Source organism: Lampris incognitus, chromosome 6 (genome assembly GCF_029633865.1).
Source record: "Lampris incognitus isolate fLamInc1 chromosome 6, fLamInc1.hap2, whole genome shotgun sequence".
NCBI lineage: Eukaryota > Metazoa > Chordata > Actinopteri > Lampriformes > Lampridae > Lampris > Lampris incognitus.
In genome coordinates, this window is record NC_079216.1 from 44,183,641 (window position 1) to 44,210,476 (window position 26,836).

The 26,836-nt window shown below is 44.5% G+C and overlaps 1 protein-coding gene across 1 annotated transcript in view; it reads left to right on the top strand.

Moving 5' to 3' along the window:
* The window catches only part of b4galnt4a (beta-1,4-N-acetyl-galactosaminyl transferase 4a), a 283,146-nt gene that overhangs the window by 150,405 nt on the left and 105,905 nt on the right, over positions 1-26,836 (top strand). Inside the window, 4 exon segments of the mRNA XM_056282004.1 lie at positions 7,973-8,002; positions 15,309-15,407; positions 25,881-25,976; positions 26,220-26,310. Of these exon segments, the coding sequence (XP_056137979.1) occupies positions 7,973-8,002; positions 15,309-15,407; positions 25,881-25,976; positions 26,220-26,310 (316 nt within the window).

Sequence of the window (26,836 nt, forward strand, 5' to 3'; positions counted from 1 at the left end):
GATAGTAAAACCTGAAACCACCTACCTTGTGGAGACATTTTATGGGTCCCCATAAGGAAAGGGGTCTATTTTAGGTTTAGGACTTAGTTTTAGGGTTAAGGTCAGAATTAGGATTAGGTTAAGGTTAGGTTAAGGGTTAAGATTAGTAGTTATAAGATGGTTAAGGTTAGGGTTAAAGGCTAGGGAATGAGTGTAGTCAATGAGGGGTCCCCACTAGTATAGGAGTATAGGGTGACGTGTGTGTGTGTGTGTGTGTGTGTGTGTGTGTGTGTGTGTGTGTGTGTGTGTGTGTGTGTGTGTGTGTGTGTGTGTGTGTGTGTGTGTGTGTATATTGTAGGCCGTGGGAGTGGAAGTGGGAGTCACCTCATGATAAATCCTTGGCCAACTTCCTGAGGGAACTGTGGAGCAAGATGCTAAATATCTGACATCTACTTTCCTTAATCTCCCTTTCCAGATGGGCTTTAGTTTTTGGTTGGCTCTTTGTATGCTATTTTCCATATGTGACAGATACACATGCATACACAAACCCAAACACAGAGAAGAATGGTGTTGGGACAGAAAATGACATTCAGTGGCAACATCCCTACAGTAAAGTGTACGGGCTGCTCATACTTTCCTCAGGCATGTCCTTCTGGATTTGTGTGTGTACGTGTGTGTGTGTGTGTGTGTGTGTGTGTGTGTGTGTGTGTGTGTTGTGTAAGTGTGGTGTGCGATGGCTATGCGTGTCCGGGTGCATTAGTGCACAGCCTGCCTGTCTGCCTGTCCGTTGCTATCTGAGACAGCCTCAAATTTCCTCTAGCAGGCTGACTGATGATGAGGTTATAATGGCCACCGGGGTCAGCGATGATTGACAGCTGACTGTTTGCCTCTTCTCCCTGCCAGCTGCCCTACATCACATCCCATAAGTTATAATCAGACTGGATGGACAAGTCAGGGCTAACACTGATGACGAAGCTCTCATCTCTATTCTCCTCTCTTCTTTCTGCACCCTAAGAAATCAGACGAGATTCCCACTTGAATAATAACGTGCTCGGTTAACTTAGTTTTCTTAGTTTGACTTATTTCCCCCTCTTTCCTCCCACCTCTCCCTCCCAGCAGAGTCAGCTCTTATCCCATGTTGTACAGTTTCTACTTACGTTGAATGTGTAATGATTTAAAGCACCTTAAGCTGTCTTTAGGCAGAATATTTTTGCTGAAAGCTGCAGTGAGGCGCTGTCAAACGATTTGAATTTCTGTGTAAAGATAACGAGCCGTAGTCTACTCTCAGCCACACCGCAGTCTAATTCAAAAGCCTATCTTGAACTAGCAAGGGTACGTGAAGCGAAATATGAAGCTTTCATTTACCTGTGCTTGTATGAATGAATGATGCTAAAAACATAATAAAACATTATTCCTGCTTTTTACACATGATACTTTTTATACCGAGCTTCTAAATTTAGGTTGTTGTTTTTTTTTGTTGCATTTTTTCATATACAATTTCAGCAAATTGGTGGGGGGAAAACATGACCAGATGTATAAGAGCCAAATATCATTATTGGAACTTTTTTTTGTTTTGGATTTCCCCCCCCACCCCCCATTTGTACTTGGCTAATTACCCCACTCTTTCGAGCTGTCCCGGTCTCTGCTCCACCCCCTCTGCTGATCAGGGGAGGGCAGCAGACTACCACATGCCTCCTTCGATACATGTGGAGTCACCAGCCGCTTCTTTTCACCTGACAGTTAGGAGTTTCGCCAGGGGGACGTAGCATGTGGGAGGATCACGCTATTCCCCCCATCACGCTATTCCCCCCAGTTCCCCCTCCCCCCGAACAGGCACCCCGACTGACCAGAGGAGGCGCTAGTGCAGCGACCACGACACATACCCACATGCGGCTCCCCACCCACAGACACGGCCAATTGTGTCTGTAGGGATGCCCGACCAAGCCGGAGGTAACACGGGGATTCAAACCGGCGTTTCTCATGTTGGTACGCAACGGAATAGACCGCTATGCTACCCAGATGCCCATCGTTATTGGAACTTGAATGAAATATGCAGATCAATATCAGATTGAATCGTAATTAAAAGGAAGGATATTGAGTTGAATTGTTAGTTATTGATTTGTGCCCTGGCCTGGGACTGAACCAATGGACAAAGAAAGTCCATATAGGTAGGAAGTGAGGCCTACCAAGTCAAGGATTCCTGGGTCAGATGGGGGAGCAGCATAGTTTTTGATGAGACAAGCCATGTATTCTTGAACGCGCACGCACGCGCGCGCGCGCGCACGCACGCACGCACGCACGCACGCACGCACACACACACACACACACACACAAAAATAGCCTTCACCGATTAGAATTAGAAACATAAACATTAGGAGGACGTTGGCTTGTTTTCGGACATTAGAAAGCCTTTTCTTTTATATGCTTGAAAGAAGAGGCATCCTTTTGTTTGAAATCCTGCAGTATGCAGAAGCGCTACACCGTCTATTTACTATAAAAGTATTTTGGAAAATATGCCACTATACATAAGATGAGTTGTAATATTTAACTTGAAGGTATTTGACTAAAGTGGCAAACACCGAGCAGACAAAGAGAGCTCTTCAAACTCTTATTGATCCCCGGAGATGTTCCACTGCTTCTCACAGCCATTGTTAATACATGCTCGCTGTATTGACCTGGACTCAGCATGACCTAAGTCCCAGCACCTTATTCTGGGACCTGGATCGATAATGCACATACAATTAAATACACTGACCTCCATAGCTGACACCTGGGGCTTGCACGTATGTTTGTGTGTGTGTGTGTGTGTGTGTGTGTGCGTGTGTGCATGTGTGTGACTACATATGAGTGATGTAAGTGCATATTGTGTATGTCATCTTTGCAGAGCTGTATGGGTGAGCATGGTTACCATGCCCCCCCCCCCTTTCACACAAATTGGCTAACACACATGCTTAAACATACTCATCATCATAACATTAAAATCAATGGCTTATAACTAATCACGTAGTGAAGTATTTGCTCTTCCTTTTCCAGGTGACTGTTCCTTCACCGTCTGCAGTTTCTTTTTTTTTTTACCAAGCACTCCATCTCTCCCCTCCACTCTGTCTCTCCCCCTTCCCTACGCCTTTGTGTCTGCTTGTCTCCCCGTCTTACTTATCTCTGGCCCATTAATCTTCCAACCAATTAATTGGAGCAACTGACTCTATCACTCCTATTATCGACTGCAGCCATCTTTTATTTACGTTCCATTTTTCTTCCTCTCCTCCACGCTCAACTTCTCTGTGGTTTTTCCATTGACCGGCATGTAATTTCTGATATGAATAATGCAAGCAGAGAGACAAAATTAGATGCACTGCTTCTTTCCCTTGGACAGGATTTGTATGGCGATAGTGTAACTGGCTGCACTGGGGTTGATTTCCATTTTTGGGGCTGTCAAAGATGCATGACGACTGTTAGGGACGAGGAGGACTGGTTGATGATCAGGGCAGAGACTTAATATTGCCGTATCGGCCTGTGGGTGGTGACTTGTGGTCCCTGAGCAGGTGTCCTTCATTTATCATTCACTTAAAGGCTAAACTCGCGCTAGAACACAGACCCTACTTTTGTCCTGCACTCAACATCACCATATTACTGCTTGGCCCGATTTTGAAAACTGATTGGTAGCTGGTCTGGTAAAGTCGGTCCAGTGACAGGCTAGACAATGCCGTCACTGTCTGTTGGCAAAATTGACTTTTTGACAAAGCCATGACAGCCAATTGCAATTTATTGCACATTTATTGCACATTTTTGTATATTAGATATTTTGGCCTCGTTTGACGCATCTCTCGATTCACATGGTTTAATTTTCCCCTCCCTTTCTCTATTTTCCTCATATTGCTTTGTCTTAGCTTGCTTTAAGAGGCCAGAGTTTTAAAGTTAGTAGTGGATTATGAAAAACTACCAAAGCTCTTCTATGAGAGCATCCTGGGAGCCTCTGAAGAGCAAATATGCCTCATATGCAAGCATAGACAAACACACACACACACACACACACACACACACACGCACGCATACACACATGCATGCACACACGCTCCCATGCATGCACGCCTACATGCGCACACAAACACAAACTCTTGTACTTCTATCTTTGTGAGGACCCCTAATAGTCTTTAACCCTAACTTTAACCACCAAAACTACATGGCCAGCTTTAACCCTTACCCTTAAGCTAATCCTGATTCTACTCTCAACCCTAAATTCAAATCCTCACCCTAAAATAGACCCTTAAAAAAGTGAGGACCAGCCAAAATGTCCTCACTTTGCAAGAATGAACCTCACTACGATTGTTAAAAAGTCAGATCGGCCCTCACAAAGAACACAGGAACCACAAGAAAACAACATGTATCATCATCGTTGGCGGTCAGTCAGGGTCGAGTATGACTGTCCTCTTTCTAGATCCTTGTGGGTATCCTTGCAGGAGGGCGCCCGTGCGTGACAGCTTTTAACGTGGAGTGGCTGATGCACCTGCAGAGTGGCTGATGCACCTCTGGTGGTCAGAGTCCAGTGGCGTGGAGAAACAAGACGATTGGGAACCACCCTCTGTTGCAGCCTTCATCCGCCTTCACTGCCGTTGTGACCTGGTGACATCTTCCGCCAGTCCTGCTGTTGAGGTCTTTGTTGGATTGTGCTTCGTTGGGAACCTCCCCCTTGACGTATTCGCCTTGGGTCACCATACAAGGAGCCAAGCTCCGGACAACATAGCTCTTGGGATCCTTAGTGCATGCAAGCTTCTCCACCATGGCAAGGTGGCGATCCAGGAGAAGAACACACACACGCACGCACGCACGCACGCACGCACGCACGCATGCACGCGTGCGTATGCGTGACTGCCAGATTCATTAAGATCTTCTGGTTAAGGCGTCCAGGTAGCATAGCAGTCTATTCCTTTGCCTAGATCGCTGGATCGCTGGTTTGAATCCCCATGTTATCTCCAGCTTGGTCGGGCATCCCTACAGACACAGTTGGCCGTGTCTGCAGGTGGGGAGCCGGATGTGGGGATGTGTCCTGGTCGCTGCACTAATGCCTCCTCTGGTCAGTCGGGGCACCTGTTTGGGGGGAAGGGGGAACAGGGGGGAATAGCGTGATCCTCCCCACGCACTACATCCTGCTGGTGAAACCAGGGGGATGGCTCGGGAAGAGTGGGGTAATTGGCTGGATACAATTGGGGAGTAAAAGGGGAAAAAAAGAGAATCTCCTCGTTAAATAAAGGTTAAATAAAACGAAAAGTTGACTGCCTGTTATATATAAAAAAAACATTTTTGAAGGAAACCGGTGCGTGTTGGCAAGTTCTCAGTTGCCATGGTGAGTGTGTACTTAAGTGCAGCTTAGGGAAAGACCAGGTATTTATGTGTCACATTGAAAATACTTCTTACTGCCATTGTGTGCCCTTTATAGCACTCCTTCCCATTAAATTGGCCAAGGAATCACATCGACGTGCTTTAGAAATCCCCGCTGGGCTAATGTGAAGGTTACGGCTGTACCAAGTATCGCTAACGCTGTCTGCCTCGCCACCTCGACAGTGATTTGTCATCCTATATATGTACACCAGAAACAAATGGAAATTGCTTAATCTATTCCTTTTTTCCTCACCGTTGAGTTTGCTCTTTCTCGGTGTATATAAAGATATTACCTTGTAAACTGGTACAGATCTAGATTGTCAGACTTGACACTGGTTTTTATGGGTTTGCCAGATATCTTCAATAAGTCTCTTCTTTTTTGCTTTCCATATCTGCCTCCCAACTGCTTAGAAGCACCTCAGTAGTGACAATAAGTGGATGCATATTTTTATCTTTTTATTTCCCCAGTAATTCAATGCTGATTGCTTTCAGAATGTAATTTCACCCGAAAAGGAAGGACCTTTTTAAAAACCTCCTTCTCATTTGTAATAGCACAGTAAATATGTTGAGTTAGCCTTGCTCAGGTTTACAGCCCTATAGGTTCCCATGAGCGGCAGCCATTGTATTTGTGTAGTAGAAATCCAGTGAGAGGAGCACTTTATGGCAGATGGCCCAGCACTGCTGTTGTACACAATACATGTGTACAATAGTACAATACATGTGTGTCTCTGTTATACACAACCTTAGCCATTGATTCCCCCCCCCTCCCCCTCTTTTTTATCTCCAATTGTATCTGGCCAATTACCCCGCTCTTCTGAGCCGTCCCGGTTGCTGCTCCACCCCCTCTGCTGATCCGGGCAGGGCTGCAAACTACCACATGCCTCCTCCAATACATGTGGAGTCGCCAGCTGCTTCTTTTCACCTTACAGTGAGGAGTTTCACCAGGGGGATGTAGCGCGTAGAAGGCTCACGCTATTCCCCCCCCCCAAACAGGCACCCTGACTAACTAGAGGAGGCGCTAGTGCAGCGACCAGGACACATACCCACATCTGGGTTCCCACCCGCAGACACGGCCAATGGAGGTACTGCGGAGATTTGAACCAGCGATCCCCATGTTGTTAGGCGACGGAATAGCCCGCTACGCTACCCAGACACCCGTAGCCATTGATTTAATGTATTGCTGAACACAACTTGAGTCGTAGACCCAAACACTAACACAATAGAATACCTAACTGTGGCCATGTGGTATCGCTGTCACCATTCAAATTTAACTCGCATACTTAAATAAGGCTCTGTGCTAGTACATTTCAACCAAAATAATAGGTGCTTTCGCAGAAGAAAAAGTTGAATTGACGATATTGCAAAACGTATTGTATTATTTCCCCGGGTGAACAAACCAATTACTTTTATGGATTTTGTCACAATGTGGCCTGATACACAATGTGAGTCTGTGAGGTAAGTAGTGCAGAAAGCATGCTCAGAGCCAGAGCACTGCTGACTTTGCGATGCATCTCACACAGCCATGTGGTACTTGCTGAGAGCAAGAGGACCCTGGTCTGTTTGGTCTGCTTTGTAAGAGGAAGGGGGAATCAGACAGCCCTCAGTAGCTTCAGAGAGATGCCTTACCATGGGGATTATGGGTAGCCTGATTAAGAGGAATGTTTCCCTTTTTCCAGACTGTATGACAGACTGGTACCATGCCAGGGGCTGTTTCTGTTGTTTAGCAGCATGGGGCTGCACTGCCACTCCCAAATCTCTGTATTTCATCACGTTGCCACTTTGCTCAAACTCTCTCTCTCCTGTCTTTGCCTCAGTCCATTGGCATGCCTCTTGTCTTTTCTTAGTTATCTCCATTGTCTTGTTTGGTTTCTCTTACTCTGGCGTTTTGTTTTCCGTCACCTCTCTAGCTCTTTTCTTCTCTCATTTCTCAGTGTCTCCCGCTCTCCTTCCATCTATATTTATAACTCTTTATTGTATGTCCTTTGTCATCTGTTTGTGTTCTCTGCAGGTACCTCTCAGCTTACCAGTCAGAAATGCTGTGACAATTTTAAAGACTCATTGAAAAATTCACAAAAGGTTTGCGCGGCTTTTGCAGCCGCTGAGCTTGCACAAACAAGACAAAAAGAAACCGTGTAATTCTCAAAGCACCCACAAAGGGTGAAATGCACCCCTAACTGCCTTGCCAAGCAAATCGCATCTTGGTGCGCCGCTGCTGTTTGCATGTATTTAAATTAGGTAATATGCATACATTTGGTGCAAAATTGGCCCCTTTCGATGCAAATGAGTCTCATTGCAAAAGAAGTCCAATTCACTAGCAAGAACCACACGGCAGAGCAATGTGAGTTTACGGGTTTAATGAGGAGAGGAAGTATTGGATGATGGGGATGAATGATGGGATTGAGGGTGAGGATGGATGTAGAGGATGTCTGGAGGTTGTTAGATCCGGCTGGTCTGGGACATCTTGACATATGGTGGCTGGGGCTCCGTCTCAGGTGATGGTTTTCCCGGGCCGACTAAGTACCACAGATGGTGCCGGAAAAGAAGAGTGAAAAAAAGGAAGGAAGAGGAGGTGAAGGATATGAAGAAGGATGGATAGGATGAGGGATGAGGTAGGAAGGTGAATGCAAGAGAGGAAGGGGATGCGAGGGTGGGGATCGAGAGAACAGGGACAAACAGTGCTGGATGGGTTGACCAGTTACCAGGTGATTAGAGGAGAGGTTAAGGTGTGGCCCTGCTCTCAAAATGTAGTTAACAAGTTAACTTCATTTCACAAACACCAGCGCTAATAGCCACATGAAGTGAAAATTATTGGCGTCTTCAGAGAGCTGGTAATAACTGATGCCCATAATTTCCGGTGAGTGTGGCAGCAGTGATTGTAGCCAGGGAAGGCATCGTCATACCAGGCGTGTTCTTGAGCAGATATTTCGCAGGAGAATATCACCCCCTCTCCTTTCCTCGCCAATTGTATCCAGCAAGTTTCCCCATTCTTCCGAGCCATCCCAGTCGCTGCTCCACCCCCTGCAGCTGATCCGGGAAGAGCTGCAGACTACCACATACCTCCTCCGATACATGTGGAGTCGCCAGCCGCTTCTTTTCACCTGACAGTGAGGATTTTCACCAGGGGGATGTAGCGCATGGGAGGATCACGCTCATCCCCCCTGAACAGGCATCCCAAGCGACCAGAGGAGGCGCTAGTGCAGCAATCAGGACACATACCCACATCCAATTTCCCACCCGCAGACACGGCCAATTGTGTCTGTGGGAACACCTGACCAAGCCGGAGGTAACACGGGGATTCGAACTGGTGATCCCCATGTTGGTAGGCAACAGAATAGACTGCCACGCTACCTGGATGCCCCAGAATATCACTTTTTGATTGAACTGAGATGGAAATAATTTCGCAGATACAGGTTGCCAAGTCAAACAATTCTTGCTATACTTGATGACGTCAAGGAAGACATTGGGCCTGCCTACTATGTTCTTGGAGAAAAGCCACCATTTATACTTTGCTACATGGATAGTTGCAATCAGACGCAAAACAAGGGCAAATTGTACTCAGCTGCAAAACTTTATGGGCGTGTTTGCGCTGTAATATCATTAGTGCAATATTAGTGGCCGCAATCCATTCTTTGTGAATTCACCTGTCAGAGTACAGAATTAATGTCACATCTTTGACAAATAGATTATGCATGTCTTGTTAATTGCAGTGCTGATATGATATTTTCATTCAGCGTTGGCACAGGCTCTGCACAGACACAGTATCATAAATTCTAATAATAATGTTCAAAATATTAATGAATGGTGATTATAGAGAAAGACAGATTCAAGTGGAAGGAGAGCAGAAACATGTAATCCTCTCTACATTTGTCTTTGGTACTACATTAGTATTATTAATTGCTTCTGTTGAATTATCAGAGTAGCCTGGCCTGCAGCCACTTAGGCACACGCTATGATCAGAAATGTCTGCCCATGGATCTGCAGGATAAAAAATGCTGACCATCTGTTTTGGTGTCATGGTAGGAATAATTAACATACTGTAGATCTCTGCCATGGTTAATGTGAATGAACGATGGAGAATAATGCACTCATTTCTCTCCGGTTATTAACTTTCACATTGCAGGTCGCGGAAAATGAAAATATGATTTGTAGACTTATGGGAGCTGTCTGGCCAGAGCTCATTCGATTGGTGGCACAGGAGATATGAGAAATGAGTGCCAGCTCTCTGCTTGCCCAACCCCCCCTCCCCCTCACCTCCTCACCCCCCGCCCCCCCCCCTCATGTCTCCCCTCGGACTGGTGCATGTTTGTGTTTAACAGGGGAGATTAATTAGGCTCATTGGTATTCCGGGGTGCTGGCTCCAGCTGTTTCTCCGGGCTAGGATCAGCAAGGTCGTCGGTTTGAATTGCACTCTGAGCGTGGGGAGTCTGGAAGGCCGGCTTGCCCACATATCCCTCACACTCTTGAGAGGTTAGGACTGGCTGCTGCGGGGTATTTGACAGTATGGATAGATGGGCAGATGAATAGTCGGAATGACAGAGCAATGGACGATAAAAGCTCATTCATCCTTCTCACAGATCAGACAGATAATCAATCAATCCTCTAAAAGACAGATAAATAACTCTTTCACGCATGTTCACCCATGACTGAGGCCCAACTTCGTTTGGAGATGAATAGCAATTACTCTTTCTTTCTCCCTTTCTCCTTCTATCGCTCTCTCACGCATTTCTATCATAACAGAAAGACACACACACACACACACGCGCGTGTGCATTCTTTAGAAATACCGTTTATCAGGATGTGTGATTGAAAGTCAACAAGTTAAATGGCATTGTAAACAAATGATAAATAAGCATCCCAGCCGGTGTGATTGATGCTCCCTGTTTTGCCTCCAAGTGATGTTTAATACATGAGGCCACCTGACAGACTCCTTAGCATCAACTTTAATTATCAATGAAATGTGGTAGCAAGAGCACTGGGCCCAGTTCCAAGACGTGTCTTAAATTAGATCACTTACATATGTGTCATTAAAAAACAACTGATGCAAAGAACTAGAAGAGCGCTAGATTTATTTTTCACCTCAGGAACCAAGAAGTGTTCCCCCGCTGTTCTCGATTTGGAGACCCCCCCACACCTTTTTCTTCCCAGTTGTATCCGGCCAATTACCCCACTCTTCTGAGCCATCCTGGTCGCTGCTCCACCCCCTCTGTCGATCCGGGGAGGGCTGCAGACTACCACATGCCTCCCCCGATACATGTAGAGTCGCCAGCCGCTTCTTTTCACCTGACAGTGAGGAGTTTCACCGGGGGGACAGAGCGCATGGGAGGATCCCGCCCCCCCGAACAGGCGCCTCGGCTGACCAGAGGAGGCACTAGTGCAACGTCTAGGACACATACCTACACCTGGCTTTCCACCCGCAGACACGACCAATTGCGTCTGTAGGGATGCCCGACCAAGTTGGAGGTAACATGGGGATTCGAACCGGCAATCCCCGTGCTGGTGTTTTGTTTCGGGTTTTTTTTTTCTCCTATGTACCAATTTTCCTCATTGTCCCAATAAAGAACTTCCAGTGCTAAAGGAAAGTGGACTGCCCAGTGTCCTCTTAAAAAATGAAAAACGCATTTTAAAACAGAAAAACAAGCATCGGTGTGTATTTATGTAAAACATCTCTATGCCTTAGATAATTAGATTAGATAAAGTTTAAATTTATGCCTCTTTGGGGAGCCGAGCTGCTGCTGCAGCAGTAGAAATGGGACTACAAATAGAAATCAAATCAAAGACAAGCATATAAATGAGTGCATTAACATTAGCATAAAACAACTCGCAAAGGTGCACCACAGTCATAATGAGTAAGAGTGAGATGTTGACCAAAGAAGTGTGTAAACTAAGGTCGTACACGTTCATGAAATGTGCTTGTAAATGGCGAATTAAATGGAAGAAATAAAGACCAAGCTCACCACATGTGCTTGTGGCATAAAGAAGAAAAGATGACTCTAACATAGTTCCACTTCGTAAGACGGGATAAATCAATACAAGGTAGAGAAGAGGATGAAATATAGCTGATGAGGTTTGCTATAGGGGAGAATGTATGCCGCGAAAGCCGTGCAACCTTGGGTCAATGTGCTTAAGTGTTCTTTAACTATCGCATCAATAAGTGGACTTTGAGTTTGACAGAGCTGAGGCAGCGCTTTAAGGATGAGGTGTCTGTGAATTATACTGGCTGCTCCCGCTGATTTAAGATGGGGGCCTTTTCTGGTAGGAGATATTCTACTGACTCAGAATCAAGAAGAAGACGCACACAGCAATTAGCACCAGTGACATTTGCTGCAGAGACGACTTGCAGGGGTTTGCGGTTTATGAAGATGCGAGGACACAAACGCGTCACATACAGCAGCTGCTTCCCCCTTTCTCATCCCCGAGCTTTCAAAATGTGCCACTTCATGCCGAACCTGTCTAATATATCTCCTCGATGGATTCTTCTCACCCAACTATAAACAGACTGCCGATTTCCATTTCCATGCCTGATTCTTAGATACTAGGTGATATTTTTCCACACACACCCCCCCTTGTTCAGTTTTAGACACCAGCTGATGCGACGTATACACTGTTTTGTCCTTTTCAATCTGGAAAATCTGTGCTTGACTCTGCCTCTTAAGGGTGTGTGTGTGTGTGTGTGTGTGTGTGTGTGAGAGAGAGAGAGAGAGAGAGAGCGAACAGAAGAGATAGAGAGAGAATGAAAGAGAGAGAGCGAACGAAAGGGAGAGAGAACGGAAGAGATAGAGAGAGCGATGGAGAGAGAGAGAGAGATAGAGAGAGAGAGTGAGAGAGAGAGAGAGAGAGAGAGAGAGAGAGAGAGCGATAGAGAGAGAGCGATAGAGAAAGGGAGAGCGAGAGAGCGATAGAGAGAGCAGGTGTGTACATGTGAGTTGTATGTGCAGACACACACAAAGCACGTTCCATCCCCCTGGCGGCAGACAAGATAGGAGAGATTGGTTACTTTTCTTCATCATTAACTTCCTTCCTTCCCTCATTTTCCTCCCTAGAAAGTCAAAAATGTGATCAAAGGTTTGCCACCTGACAGCCCTGCCTCTTTTCTGACCCGGCCGTCAAAGTTTTTTTCTATTTTTGTGTTTTTTTTTTTTTTTTTTAACCAAACATTAGCATTTTAGTGACAAAAATCTGCTTTAAACCTCCCTCTTTTCATCAATGGCGGTGCTCCTTTTTTCTGACACAGCCTAGAAACAGGAGAGGCTTTGCCTCTCATTTAATAGTGCTGTGACTCAGTAGCTCCCTTGGGTGTCTGGCAACCTTTTATCTCCTTACAGCTGGCCGAGAACTCTACTTCCCTTTTCTACCCGCCATACCGTCGTATTAACATTAACACGCCTCTTAGCAACCACAGAGGAAGCAGCACCCTGTGGTACTCTGGCCAGAGCGATGGGTTAAATCTCAGATCAGGGAGAGAGTTCAGACTCCCAAGGGACGGGATCTTGGCTGGCAGGGTGGATGGTTAGAGTATGTTGGAAATTAGGGCTTTGGCAAGTCAAAAGTTGGATTAGGGATGAATGGTGAAGAGGGGATTCCACAGGGTCTGAATTGTGTCTCTCTGGGCAAATAGCCTCTTGTTTCTGTAGTGTGTGTGTGTGTGTGTGTGTGTGTGTGTGTGTGTGTGTGTGTGTGTGTGTGTGTGTGTGTGTGTGTGTGTGTGTGTGTGTGTGTGTGTGTGCGTGTGTGTGTGTGTGTGTGTGCGCCTCATATTCTCTTCGGGGTATTGCCAGTGCTTTACATAGATGTCTGTGCACACACACACACATATGCAACCAGCTAGCCATTCAGCTATGACTCAGCAGCCTTGCATAATGTAGCATGCATGGTGTTAAAGGCTTTCATGAGTTGGGGAGGGTTGTCCTTTAGGGTAGTATATTACCCCGTTAAAGCTGGGGTAGGACACTTTCTGTCAGTGTTATTTGCAAAAATTTTCATGTTGCTCTTGCAGCTATGAGCAGTTGAAATAGTCTGAGAGAAAATCAAGCCCCTGTTCTAAATGCTGCATCTGTATTCGTAACCTAAAAGTCTCGCCGCCCCCAGTGGGTCGCCCCCAGTGGGTCGCCCCCAGTGGCTTTCAACCAATCAGGGAAGCTCTCTGTGATGAGGAGGTCCTACTGCCGGTCAATCAATCAAATGGACCGCTTTTCTGCCATGCTTCATGTTAGCTTTCTTGTCATCACTATAGTCTCGTAGAGGTGGATGGACTAGTAAGTAGCGTTCATCTTAAAATGAAACTTCACCGATTTTCAGACTTATGTCTGTCTATCTGCGACAGGGATAGCGCATGAAAAACACCTGCAGTTGTTCCCGATCATTTCTGTACTTCTGGCACAGCAATGAAACCAAGTTTTTTTTTCTGAGAAAACTAGAAAAACTAGCCTAGCAAGGTTTCTAATATGCTAGTCTACTCTAAAGATCCATCCATCCATTCATCCATCCATCCATCCATCCGTATCCAAATCCTGCTGTCAGGGTCGCAGGGATGCTGGACCCTATCCCAACAGTCATTGGGGGACAGGCGGGGAGACACCCTGGACAGGCCACCAGGCCATCAAGATGCTTTAAAAAAACAAAAAAAAACCCTACACATATCCTAGTTCTCTTCACAAAGAAACATTTCCGATGGCGGAAATGACATCCCACTACACTAGCGCAGAGGAGTTTATTGACGACGAGCCAGAAGCTAGTGTGCAGTCATACAGAAGGGAATGGGACAGCTTCTGGTACATGTAGGCACTGTGGGAAAGACTGAGCAGGACAACACTGATTTCTCCGTAAGCATGTTACACGGTGAGAACTTTATTACTTTTATCAACTACTCATTAGTACTAATTGCACCTATACAAAACCATCGGTGAAATTTCCCTTTGATTAATATTTATGAACATTTAAATACAAAAATACTTCATAACACCAATGTTGGTGCAACTAACAGATTCACTGAAAAAACATTTTTTTCCATGCATAGATTATCAACTGCTATACATTTTTCTGTCCATGATGGTTATTGCACAAGGTGCTGTTGCTTTGGAAATGCTGATCTTTATCAATACTTCACCTTAATAAAGCTGTATTTCGCAACAATCATGTTGGTGTAACTAAGATTCATTCAAAGAAAAGCCAAAAAAAAAAAAACCCATTGTTTACATGCATAGATTGACAACTGTGATTCATTTTACTGTCTTCATGGCATTACTGATTTTGGGTCATCACAAAAGGTGCCGCCAGTACTTTGCAAATGGTCATATTTATAAATACTTCACCTATAAGTAAAGTGGTGCTTCACACAATCAATGTTGGGGTAATGAAGAGATTTGCTTTATTGTTATAATCGCCGATTAACAACTGCGATACAGCCGCGACATAAGGAAGTTGGGCAAATATAATCACACTCTGCGCTGGAGCTTTGTAAATAGTTCAACGATAAAGGAAACAGTGCTTTACAACATCAGTGTTGGGATAACTATAAAAACAGATATTTTTACATGCACAGATTTCAATAAATATATGAGCTTCATCGGTTACAACAGTCAAACTCCAAACTCAAGCATGTGTTTGAACCTGGAATTGAGGGAGGGGTTATGGGAGGGAATAAAGAAACAAGGGGGGGTTGGCTTTCTTGGGGGGGTGTCCTGTCAAAATTATTCACTTCTGCAAAGTTACCTACCCCAGCTTTAATAAAATTGGATTGCAGCTGGGTCTTATAATTCAGCTTTTGGTGTGAAATAGATGAGTGTGTGTAAGAATATACTGATTAAGCAGTGGACGGAGAGCATTTGTCCCAGATTTTTTGTAACAATGCAAATAAAAACCAATCTCATATGTCCTTAAATTCTCCTCTTTCCTTTGAGTCCTCTGTTTTTTGAATGAAATTGATGGTTTGCCTCTCTCTGCCCCATTTTACATAGGAAGATGAACCAATGACAGGAGGACCTGATGGCAGAGACCATGCCCACATGCGCAAGTTCCTCAGTCAACGCCACAAGAAGATGCCATGGAAACCTGAGGTAAAACCCGAAGTTATGCAGTTCCCTTCCTTCAGTTGTTTGTTCATCCTTCAGCCCTTCATTCGCACTATTAGTCCGTCCTTCCTTCTCTTTTATTGTCTTCTGCTTTATTTCTATCATCCTTTTTTGCTTTAACTTCCTTTCTTTTATCCTCATATGAAATACTTACATCAATGACTGCTCTCTCGCTGATATCCTCCCTCCTTCCACTCCCTTCTTGCAAACTTTTTTGTTCATCTTTCAGAAGGCAAAAAGCAAATATCACTGTACTGTATATTCATTATGTTGATCTCTTGTTTCCTTTTTTTCCCCCTTTGAGGTTCATCCCTTATCTTGAAGCAACGGCTGCTCAATATTGGGTTGTCTGAGCAGGCTGTTGGCTGGTTCGAAAATTACCTCTCTGAAAGGAGACAGTGTGTTAAATTTGATGGCACTTCCTCCAGTGTACCACATGTTGCATCAGGGGTCCTGCAAGGTTCTGTTTTGGGTCCGCTTTTGCTTACTATCTATGTTAACAACCTGGGTCAAAATGTTCCTAATGCACAGTTTCATTTTTATGCTGACGATACTTTTATTTACTACTGTGGTGCCACCCTTGCTCAATCACGAGAATTTGCCGTCTGCCTTTGGTACTGTAGAGTCACGGTTGCTTGATCTGAAACTTATGCTGAATGCTACTAATACTAAATTGATGTTGTTTTCTAATGTCAGAAAGACATTAGCCTCTCTTCCTAACATTGTCACCTTGCAGAGCAGTCACATTGAACTGATGTCAGACTGCAAGTATCTAGGTGTTTTAATTGATGATTGTTTAACTTTTAAACTTCACATTGAAAACTTAAAGAAACTGAAGCTTAAGCTAGGTTTTTATTTTAGAAACAAATCCTGCTTTTCCTATGTTGCCTGGAAAAAAAATTGGTTGAGGCTACGTTCCTCCCCTTGCTCGACTGTGGTGATCTGTTGTACATGCACACCTCTGCCCAATGCTTGCATTGTCCAGACACTGTACCACAACATCACTCACCATTGCACCCTATATGCCAGAGTTCAGTGGCCTCATTGGCCTTGTGCAGACTCACTCACTGGTACATATCTATTTTAAGTCCATCCTTGGTTTGTTCCCCTCTTACCTTTGTGGGTATAGCACACTCAAACTAGTAATTATTGTTTGTACTCAAAGGATACCCTTTTACCGCCCGTCCCCAAGGTTCACACTGAATTTGGCAAACAGACCTTTATGTTTTCTGCCCCTGCAGCCTGGAATGACTTGCAGACAGATTTGCAGCTTGATGAGCTGATCCCGATAAGGGCATTTAAAAATGTAGTGAAGGGTTTGGAGGCAAATTCAATTGGAATTTGTAATTGCTTCCTTAGCTAGATCCATTCCCTCTTATCTCTCTTTTTAGGCATACGATTCTGTGAGTTGCTACTGTATAAATATACAATAAGTAGCAAATAGCCCAGCTCACAGAATCATGTTTTAGGTGTTTTTTATGTTTGCTTGTTTGTATGTTGTTTGAAACACTGTGTTGCTGCTATCTTGGCCAGAGCTCCCTCGAAAAAGAGCTCTTGTAATCACCATGAGTGGGTTGGATTTAAAGGCATCTAGGACCTGCAGATTACAAGTTGATGCTATCCATTGTAATTTTTCAGATCACTTAGTAATGAATGTGTAATTATCAACACACACACACACACACACACACACACACACACACACACACACACACACACACACACACACACACACACACACACACACACACACACACACACACACACACACACACAACTGAAACAATGAAAGCAGTAGAAAGGGCTGTTCAGCAGTGGACCTCTGATAAGGAAATTGGCTCAATAGTGTATTTTGTATCTTACCAGTTCAGCAGTTTAATTACAGAATGACTGTTTGTGTATGTGTGTGTGTGTGCGTGTGTGCGTGTGTGTGTGTGTGTGTGTGTGTGTGTGTGTGTGTGTGTGTGTGTGTGTGTGTGTGTGTGTGTGACTACTTGCAGATTGTGATGTTAGTCATTTCTCTGTTCTTTCTGCTTGATAATTTCGTTATGAGCGAACAAGAATTGAAGTATTATGACTTGTGAGCACGTAGATGATTTCATTGACCGAAATAAAAAGTAATTTGTTATTTATGGTTTGGATTGGAAAACTGAAGCACCCTCAATGGGGAATTAATTTTGCAGCATGCATGCCAATTAAATTCTGCATTAGGCATTACCAGCATCAAATCTAACTTTTTTTCCCTCCCTCATACCATTTTTCCCCAAGCATAATACTGTTTTATAAATTTGTCATACATTTTACACTTCTCTTTCAATTCCATTTCTCAAAAAATTCCAGGACTCCAAACCCAACCTAGCTGTATCTAGTTTTGTGTAAGTATGCTGTAGACCAGAGATCAAACCTACTCTTTCATTTCTCTCTTTGCAAGCTGCAGCATGTGCCTTTATTAGCGCTACCGACCTTGTTGCCTGGTGCCTCACCAAGATGGCAGAGGTCGAAGGGGCCACTGAGCGGGCACTGTCAGAGGCATGGATTTACATACACAGGGATAGTGTGCTGCCATATGCCAGCTGTCACAGACGGGCAGAGATCACACAGAAACGGGCGCGTGTGCACAAACATGTGCGCGCCCACAAACCACACACATGCACAAAAATCACTCTCGAATCCAAATGGAAAATGTGAGGATGCAGACTATGTCTGCTCACCTGCGTAACACCAAAGTGTCTCGGGCCAGTCATCTTCGGCACACATAGCTGGAGATTAGCACAAACAAACAGATGTTGAGTGGACATGTCTGTCAAGGACACGGACATGCCGAGGACATGGATGCAGTGTAAAGAGAGAGTGATCCGGCACACATTTTAAGAATAGAGGGCAGCCAAATATGAAGGGATGAATGGATGGATTTAAATGATGCTGATCCGGGAAGAATTTGAGCATAATGAGAATGTATTTTCATTTGAATTAAAAAAATAATAAAAATGATGAAAAGAGGGATTTGTGCCACTCAATTTGAAATTCAGTTTAAAATGCACTTACAACAGTTGAATGTTTAGCCCTTGTGCCACAGGTTATAAAAATGACAGGAAAACCTTCAGTGAGTGCTAATTTATTGCAATAATTTATAGCCAACAACAGCATCAATTCCACTTGGATTAACTAGTCAACCTTTATCTGAAATGAAGCACAATCTGTATTCCTGAATAAGAGAAGGATATCAACCACTAAAGGCACATTTGGGGAATTTGAGTGTGATTCATGGCATGAGGTGTGGTATGAGTACAGCACACTGATGGACTGGCTGATTCAAAGTCCTTTTTTTTCTACTCCAGAAAAAAAGTTTTTAAAGGATAGATCATGTGTATTTTTATATTTGCGAGGGGTTGGCAGGTTTGGATAGCCTATCACTAAATCAGTAAACAAGGAGGAAGTGACACAGGCCCAGAGATCATGCATCACAGCTGGCATATCACAAGAAGGACATGAAGTGACAAGACTGGAAAATGAGTCAGATCTCCCTCTCTCTCTCTCGCTCTCCCTCTCTCTCTCTGTCTCCATTCCTCCCCACATTAGACAATATGTGAGAAAGACCAGACCAAGAAGGGGCACAGAGTTGGAATAATTCTTTGTCTTTCGTCAGTGTTCTATCACTGTCTCTTCCATCTGTCTATCGAGGACCTTAAACAAGCGAGAAGGCAGACATGAGGCAGGGATGGATTTTCTTTCCCTAATCCAGTCTGTCATCAGGGCTGGCAGGAAGATAGACAGCTTGTTGAAACGGAAATGAAAAAAAAACATCTCTTTTTCCTCTGTTTCTCTCCCTCCTCGCTTGCTCTCTCTCTCTCTCTCTCTCTCCACCTTACACTACAACGCCACCCATGTAGCCAGCTATGATGTCACCGAGGTCTGGACCACGGTAATTTTTTCCCTCTCAGGCTGACATTTTATGTGTGTGTGAATGAACATGATTTTATTTTGTGAACGAAAGTGTTTTGACATCATTATAAATCGCCTTGCCAACAAATCTATTAGGCTAATGTTAGAGCATAGCCTAGCCAGATCAGTCAACAAATCTGTGCGAATTCTCTGTAGCCATCCGCTAAATAAGACTTATTTTGGGCATCCGGGTAGTGTAGCAGTCTATTCCGTTGCCTACCAACACGGGGATCGCCGGTTCGAATCCCCGTGTTGCCTCCGGCTTGGTTGGGTATCCCTACAGACACAATTGGCTGTGTCTGCGGGTGGAACGCCGGATGTGGGTATGTGTCCTGGTCACTGCACTAGCGCCTCCTCTGGTCAGCCGGGGTGTATGTTCAGGGGGGAGGGGAAATTGGGGGGGAATAGCGTGATCCTCCCACGTGCTACGTCCCCCTGGCGAAACTCCTCACTGTCAGGTGAAAAGAAGCGGCTGGCGACTCCACATGTATCAGAGGAGGCATGAGGTAGTCTGCAGCCCTCCCCAGATTGGCAGAGGGGGTGGAGCAACGACCGGGATGGCTCGGAAGAGTGGGGTAATTGGCCAAGTAGAGTTGGGGAGAAAGTCAATCCCCGAGGGGAAATTGGGTAAAAGGGGGAGGGGGAAGACTTATTTCAGCCAATCAGAACTCATTCCTCAGTGATAAGCAACCATTTTTCTGTCACATCTGATAGGTGGAGGGATAAGAAAAATGAGAGCCTACCAGCAGTGAGTAACATTATATTGTCTACTAACTAGTGTCCTCTTTTTTGAAAACCAAAACATGGCCATGTTACATATTTACGATGTTCACACATCTGTTGAAAAGGTCTGTTCACTACCTGTGGGACAATTCTGGATGATGTTTTGTATCATATTAGTATAATGGGTTACCCAACTCAGTACGCACTCCTTCATTCATCTGAATTTTCACATATTTCCTAACTATTCGGTTATAATGCACTACACCTTTGTCTACAATTAGGCTAACAATCTTATTAATCAGAACCCTTGCCTCAAGTTATGTGTGATGAAAATAATGATGTAGATGAATAATCATAGGCAGTCCGATTATGAAAATTATTTTTTCCCTGAATGTTTTCCACTATTTGTCCTAAATGTCGATTTGCTGTTCATAGGTTACATTGTGATGCACCTGCATTAAAAATCCCCCAGAATGCAGGATATTACATGTCTGAAACTCAAAATTTCCTGGGAAAAATAAAATAAAATGAGGGCAGTTGTACAGCTATAAAAGTAAACCTGCTCTATTTATGCTTCTGGACTTCAGTTAAAAATGTTGCCCTGGCTACAGCCCTGTGCAACGCCTCGGGCGTATGTGTTGTATCTATATCCAGCCTGAGAATGACAGTAGAAAAGGGGGTTATAGGGCAGCAGGCAGATCTTCCACACCCTCGTGACAGAGGACAGTGATGTGTAAATCAGGTGTCTCACTTTGAATTCAGTTCTTATTATCTACCCTTATGATCTCTTCCTGCATGTCTCAGTAGCCTCAAGACCCCTCCATTACTTTCTCTCTCTCTCTCTCAATCTCTCCCCCTTCTCTATCTATCTATCTATCTATCTATCTATCTATCTATCTATCTATCTATCTATCTATCTATCTATCTATCTATCTATCTATCTATCTATCTATCTATCTATCTATCTATCTATCTATCTATCTATCTATCTATCTATCTATCTATCTATCTATCTATCTATCTATCTATCTATCCATCCATCCATCCATCCATCCATCCATCCATCCATCCATCCATCCATCCATCCATCCATCCTCACCCTCCCCTCTTTGTTTCTTTGTTTTCCTGCAGGAAAGCTACTTTGCACATGTTATGAGCAGTTTCTGCACAGCTTCAATGAGAGATTTCATTAAAGGCCAGTGCACACAGAGACAATAACGGGGTACTCCAGTGAAGCGCCGTGGTGGGAATACCTCACAATTAACCTGATTTACACTCGCAACGATTAGTCATTTAAAGCTTACAGTCCACCTGTGGATGTTACGATGCATCATTCATTTCTGTAACGCGGTCTCCTATGAGGTTCAGGAGAGTGAGCCAAGTACCATTGTATATGCTCCAGTACGCCTTTGCTGAGAACATCATGTCTCAGTTTCTACACCCCGAGGGAATTTACAGTGTCAAGACAGTGTGACTGCTCGTCAGTGGGAGCACCGGGCGGCCATTTGTCAACGCCAGCCTGCCAGCAGGGTTGCCGAATGCTGCACCAGATTTTCTAGAAAGAGAGACTTCTCTCCTGCAGGAGAGAAAAGGGAAGAAAGAGACTGGTCTGTGTTTGGGATGATAGCATGTCCAGATGGGATGGGGGTGGGGTGGGGCGTTTGGTGGAGAGATACTGGAAAAGAAACGAGTTAGTGATATGCAAAGAAAAGCTCCCAGAGGCCTGTGTGGGAATGAGGAGTAAACATTGTGTGGTCTGTGAGGGATAGGTTTGTGTGTGTGTATGTGTGTGTGTTATAGTAGTGGCCTGTTAATTTGATCTTGCTTACCTTATACATATCTTGCATTCATACATTCTTTCTCTCTATCCCTATCTGCTGATTAGCTGTTCTCTGGCTTATCTTTATCATTTTTCTATCCTCCTCCATCACCCTCTAGCTACAAGTCCCACTCTTTGTGTAGCATCTGTTTTCTCTTTGCAGAGGGGAGCAGTGATGGAAACTCATTTACCTGTCACTAGGTTACTGTTGTATAAGTATATGTAGATTTAACTCGACTGTTTGTTTTCCTTTATGTCCTCCAGCTTCCTCCTGAGGTACTACAGATGAAGGTTTGCAGTTTTCCCACTTTGGGGAAGTTGATGTAATGGGTCACTCGCCCTCTTAACTAAACACATGTTGTGAATGAATTAAAGGAAAAAGAGAGTTCTGTGTGGTACTTTCAGGCAAGAGCCTGTAGACTCACTCCTTCCATCTTTTGGCATGGGGCTTTCAATGGATTCCCCAACAAAGACGCAATTGATTTTTTTTAAAGTACTTCGGAATTAATTCGCTGTAGCTGAGTGTGTCATAGTACTTCTAGTTTACCTTTATATCGCCGTCTCTAGCTTATAAATCCACATTGTTGATTGACAAAGCTTGTTTCAGTGGACATTTCTCATCCTCGTGGTTCCGGTCTTCACTATATGTGATTTTTTTTTTTTTTGTGCAAAAGTTCGTGCAGGCAAAGGCTGGTCAGAGCAGTCGCTGTCTGGCGGAGCTTTGATCCTGGCTCTTTTCCTTTTCTGAGCCACCCTCTCTGAAGATTACACTGCTTTTCCCCACTGACAGGCCAGCACTGCCGGCCTCTTTATGTGGGCAAGAGGATAGAAGACAAGAACAGAAAGAATGGGGGAGAGAGAGGAGGAAAGGTATGGGAGGCAGGGAGCCTCAGTGATTCTCCTCTTCAGCTAATTACTGGATGTGAATGGGAACTGGCAAGCTCTAAAAAAGGCTGTCCGCTAAAAAGGCACACGCGAGCCCAGCTCGCCCTAAACACACAAATTGCACACACACACACACACACACACACACACACACACACACACACACACACACACACACACACACACACACACACACACACACACACACACACACACACACAGAGTCCAATGCACACTAATAGAAAGACAAGCTTAAGTGCTACACTGCCACCTCCATACAAGCTGTGTTAATGAGAGTATAATTTTTTTTCACACATTTGGAAAGACAGACAGACAGACCACAGAATAGAGATCCTATTCGATCTCTATTCCGTGAGACAGACAGACAGACCGCATGAGGACCTGTGAGCCGATGTTTCAGCTCAGGGAGACTAAACAAGCAGACAAAGAGAAGGGGAAAAAGACAGCATTTGGTGGCACATAGACTGAGATGTAGGCTTAAGAAACAGAAATGGAGAAGTCAAAGGTTTGGAGAGAGAGAGCGAGAGAAAGAGAGAGAGAGAGAGAGAGCAAGTGAGGGGGGGTAACAACATTAGAGATAGTGAGACTGAAGGCAGTGTGGTTGGTAAGATGGCCTTATCCTGTTGAGTGACAGTTAAATAACATAATAGAAGAGAGACTGTGAGCACTTTGCAGATTTCAGGTGCAGGAAGTAGTCTGTACCAATCTCAGCCATGTATGAGCAGAGCACATTAAGACCTCTCCTCAAAATAAAGCCAATTATACTCGAGCATCACCAGCGGCAAACTCCTCTTCGGACTCCTCACCCTGCAGCCAAAAGGCCTGTGCAGAGCTACACAGGGATATTTGGATGTATAATTAGAGACTTTAAAACCTAGTAGCTTATTCCTATTTAACAAGGCGAGGGGTGAGGAGGGGGTGAGGCCAAAAAACGGCTCACTTTTAAGACCCACAGGAAATCCATTAAAAGCTTTGCACAAGGCATATTTACACTGGGACTAGTTTCTGTTTGCTAAATCCCCCTACCCTTCACCATCACCCCTTTCTCCTTCTCTCTCATATCTTAGTTTTAACATAAATCTTTCTCACTCACCCATCTGCACTCATCTCTTTCTTTTTCTATTGACTTTTCACCTTGCTATCTATCACCCTTCATCTCCTTTCTCTACCCTTTTTTCATTATACCCTCTTCCTTCAGGTTGGGCTCGTCGAGCCATATATCAAAAAGTAATCAGTAGCCCCAAAGCATTGGGACTGACATGTTTACACAACAAATCTGTCATGGTTAATTCATAAGCGATAATTAATGTGCCACAGCCCGTGTGCAGGGCACTTAGTAGACCATTGCAATGCCGGTATAAAAATGCAAAGAGACCTCTTGGGGGGTCAGGCAGTCTGTCAGGATGTCTGTGTGATGCTGATGAAAGACGACGCCCTCTCCCAATGTCATCGTCTGTCCACGTCAAGTCCTTAAGCCGGGACATGGACCGAGGAGCAGGCGGAGTAGAGTTCATGTGATTGAAAAGACTTCCCTCTTACCCCTTAAGAAAGGACAACAGTATTGGTGGCTGAGTGTGTGTGGTTTTTTGTGCGTCCGTGTGTGTGTTGCGGGTCACTGGGTGAGATATCGCCTTCCTATGGGTGGATTTGACAGCTCCCACGTGCAACAAGTCACTGCAGAGCTAGCAACCATTTTCAGCTATTCACCGTCACTTTCCCCAACAAATAAAGAAGCGGTCACAGCAGGGAAACCAGCCCTAGCTTTGATGCAATGGGGGGGAACCTCGTAGTAGTATTTCACAGTAATTTTGCCAGCTTTCTGCTGAAGTTCTGTTTGATGTTGGGGTATCTGTCATTGCAATATAGAGAGGCAGCCTGCCAAGACTGCTTTCACGCCTCAAATAATGCTGTGTGTGCATTTCTGTATAAGGAAGCTTATTTGAGTTGAGTTGGTACTTTTTTTGTTGGTGGTCCCATCTTATGGTTCAAAGTAAATGAGAAACAAAGCAACCAGTGTGTATGACAAATTACGGTCTTTTAAGGCTTGAAACTTATCGAGCTGTGTTTGTGTTATGTGTGTATGTGTGTGCATGCACAAGTGTGTCTGTGCATTTGTGTGTATCCTCCACTGATGTGAATTATGTGTGTATGTGTGTGCACGCACAAGAGTGTCTGTGCATTTTTGTGTATCCTCCACTGATGTGAATTATGTGTGTGTATGTGTGTGCACGCACAAGTGTGTCTGTGCATTTGTGTGTATCCTCCACAGATGTGAATAAAATGTATTAATGTCATCCAAATGCCTGAGAAACTATAAAATCTACCATGTACGTGTGTCTGTGCATGCATGTGCATTCTTGATGTTTGTGTACACATGTATACATTCTGTTTGTGTTTTGTCCTCAAGCTGTAGTATATGTGACTTAACGCATTCGTCTCATAAGGCCGCACATAATTTGATGCACACTTTAAAAGAGAGCTGTATCTTTTGTGCGTGGGGATGTGTGAGAAGTATATGTATCTGTGTGCCTACGTGTAAGGGACGTGTGTTGTGCGTGCGTGCCAGTACGTGGTGAAATTGTTCCCCAGGGCGGTGCAGTAAGACCATCTGTCCTTGCCATGTCCCGTGTTCTCCCTGTGTAATTCAGACAAATGTCAGCCTGTAGGCCAAGGATGAGCCCTGACAAACTGCTCCAGACATTCTCAGTTCACACTCCCATTCCACCGTTGCTTAGTTCACAGTCACACTCTGTTTTTGCAGGACAGCGAGGACGGCAAGTGTGCGGTCGCAGTAAATCGAAAACGTGTCATGGCACAACATGCATTTGAACTTTTTAATGTATTCAAGTGTTTCTCCAAGAAGGTTTTTCTCTTGTAGGGTGAAGGGATGGCAACATCCGCCCGCTCTAATGGTACAAGGAAGACTACTATATGCACTAACCTCTTTGTTCTCTGTGTTGTTCTTTTCTTGTCTTTGTGTGTGTGTGTGTGTGTGTGTGTGTGTGTGTGTGTGTGTGTGTGTGTGTGTGTGTGTGTGTGTGTGTGTGTGTGTGTGTGTGTGTTGACAGTATAAAGGCCAGGCGAACTTGCATGTGTTTGAGGACTGGTGTGGCTCCTCTATCGCTCAGCTCAGGAAAAACCTTCACTTCCCCCTCTACCCACATGTAAGTGTTACAGTCGCCCCTCTGAGGAACTGTATTATGTGTGTGTGTGTGTGTGTGTGTGTGTATGTGTGTGTGTGTGTCCAAGTGCATGGTCATTGCAATGCAAGACACATTTCTGCTCAAGCTAATTTCTGCTCTCAGTTGGTGCTACTGCCCCTCTCATTTTACATTTCTGTCTATCTCTTGTGTTTGTCAGTGGCTCTGTAATGTAATGCAGACTGTGAAATATCTATTGTATTGCAGACAAGAACTATAGTGAAGAAGCTGGCAGTCGCCCCTAAGTGGAAGAACTATGGCCTGAGAATATTTGGCTTCATTCACCCATACAGAGATGGTAACCTGCTCCATACTCATATTAGTCACTGGCTCCCAGGAGGTTAAGTGCCCCGGAGCAAGAGAGCTGTATGGCAGTGTAGACAATTTCCATAGCCCTCTTAAACCAAGTACTCTAGAGGAACTAATATGGTAGATATTCATATCAAAGCAGAGTGCCCAAGACCTTACAGCTAAATCTCATTGCCGTATGCTTGATCCCCTGTCCCTACTCGTATTGCTATGGTAACTGAAAAGCCTTAATGCTTGAATGCCCTTTAGACAAGTTGCTGGATATAGAGTTATTAATTAGATCATCAGTCACTTTGGCCTCTAGTGGCACTTGCACCGGCTAAGGATTTCTTCAGTTTTGAGCTTAAACATCGTAAACACTTGGGGATCTCAGAGAGTACATTTCCAAGCAACTCTAGAGAAAGAGCAATGTTATTAATATCAGTGAAGTGCTTGTACTGTATAATGGTCAACATGTTCCCGTTGCTGTACAGCTAATGCATTTCCAGCGAGTCCGTTTCTACTCCCAGGGGTTT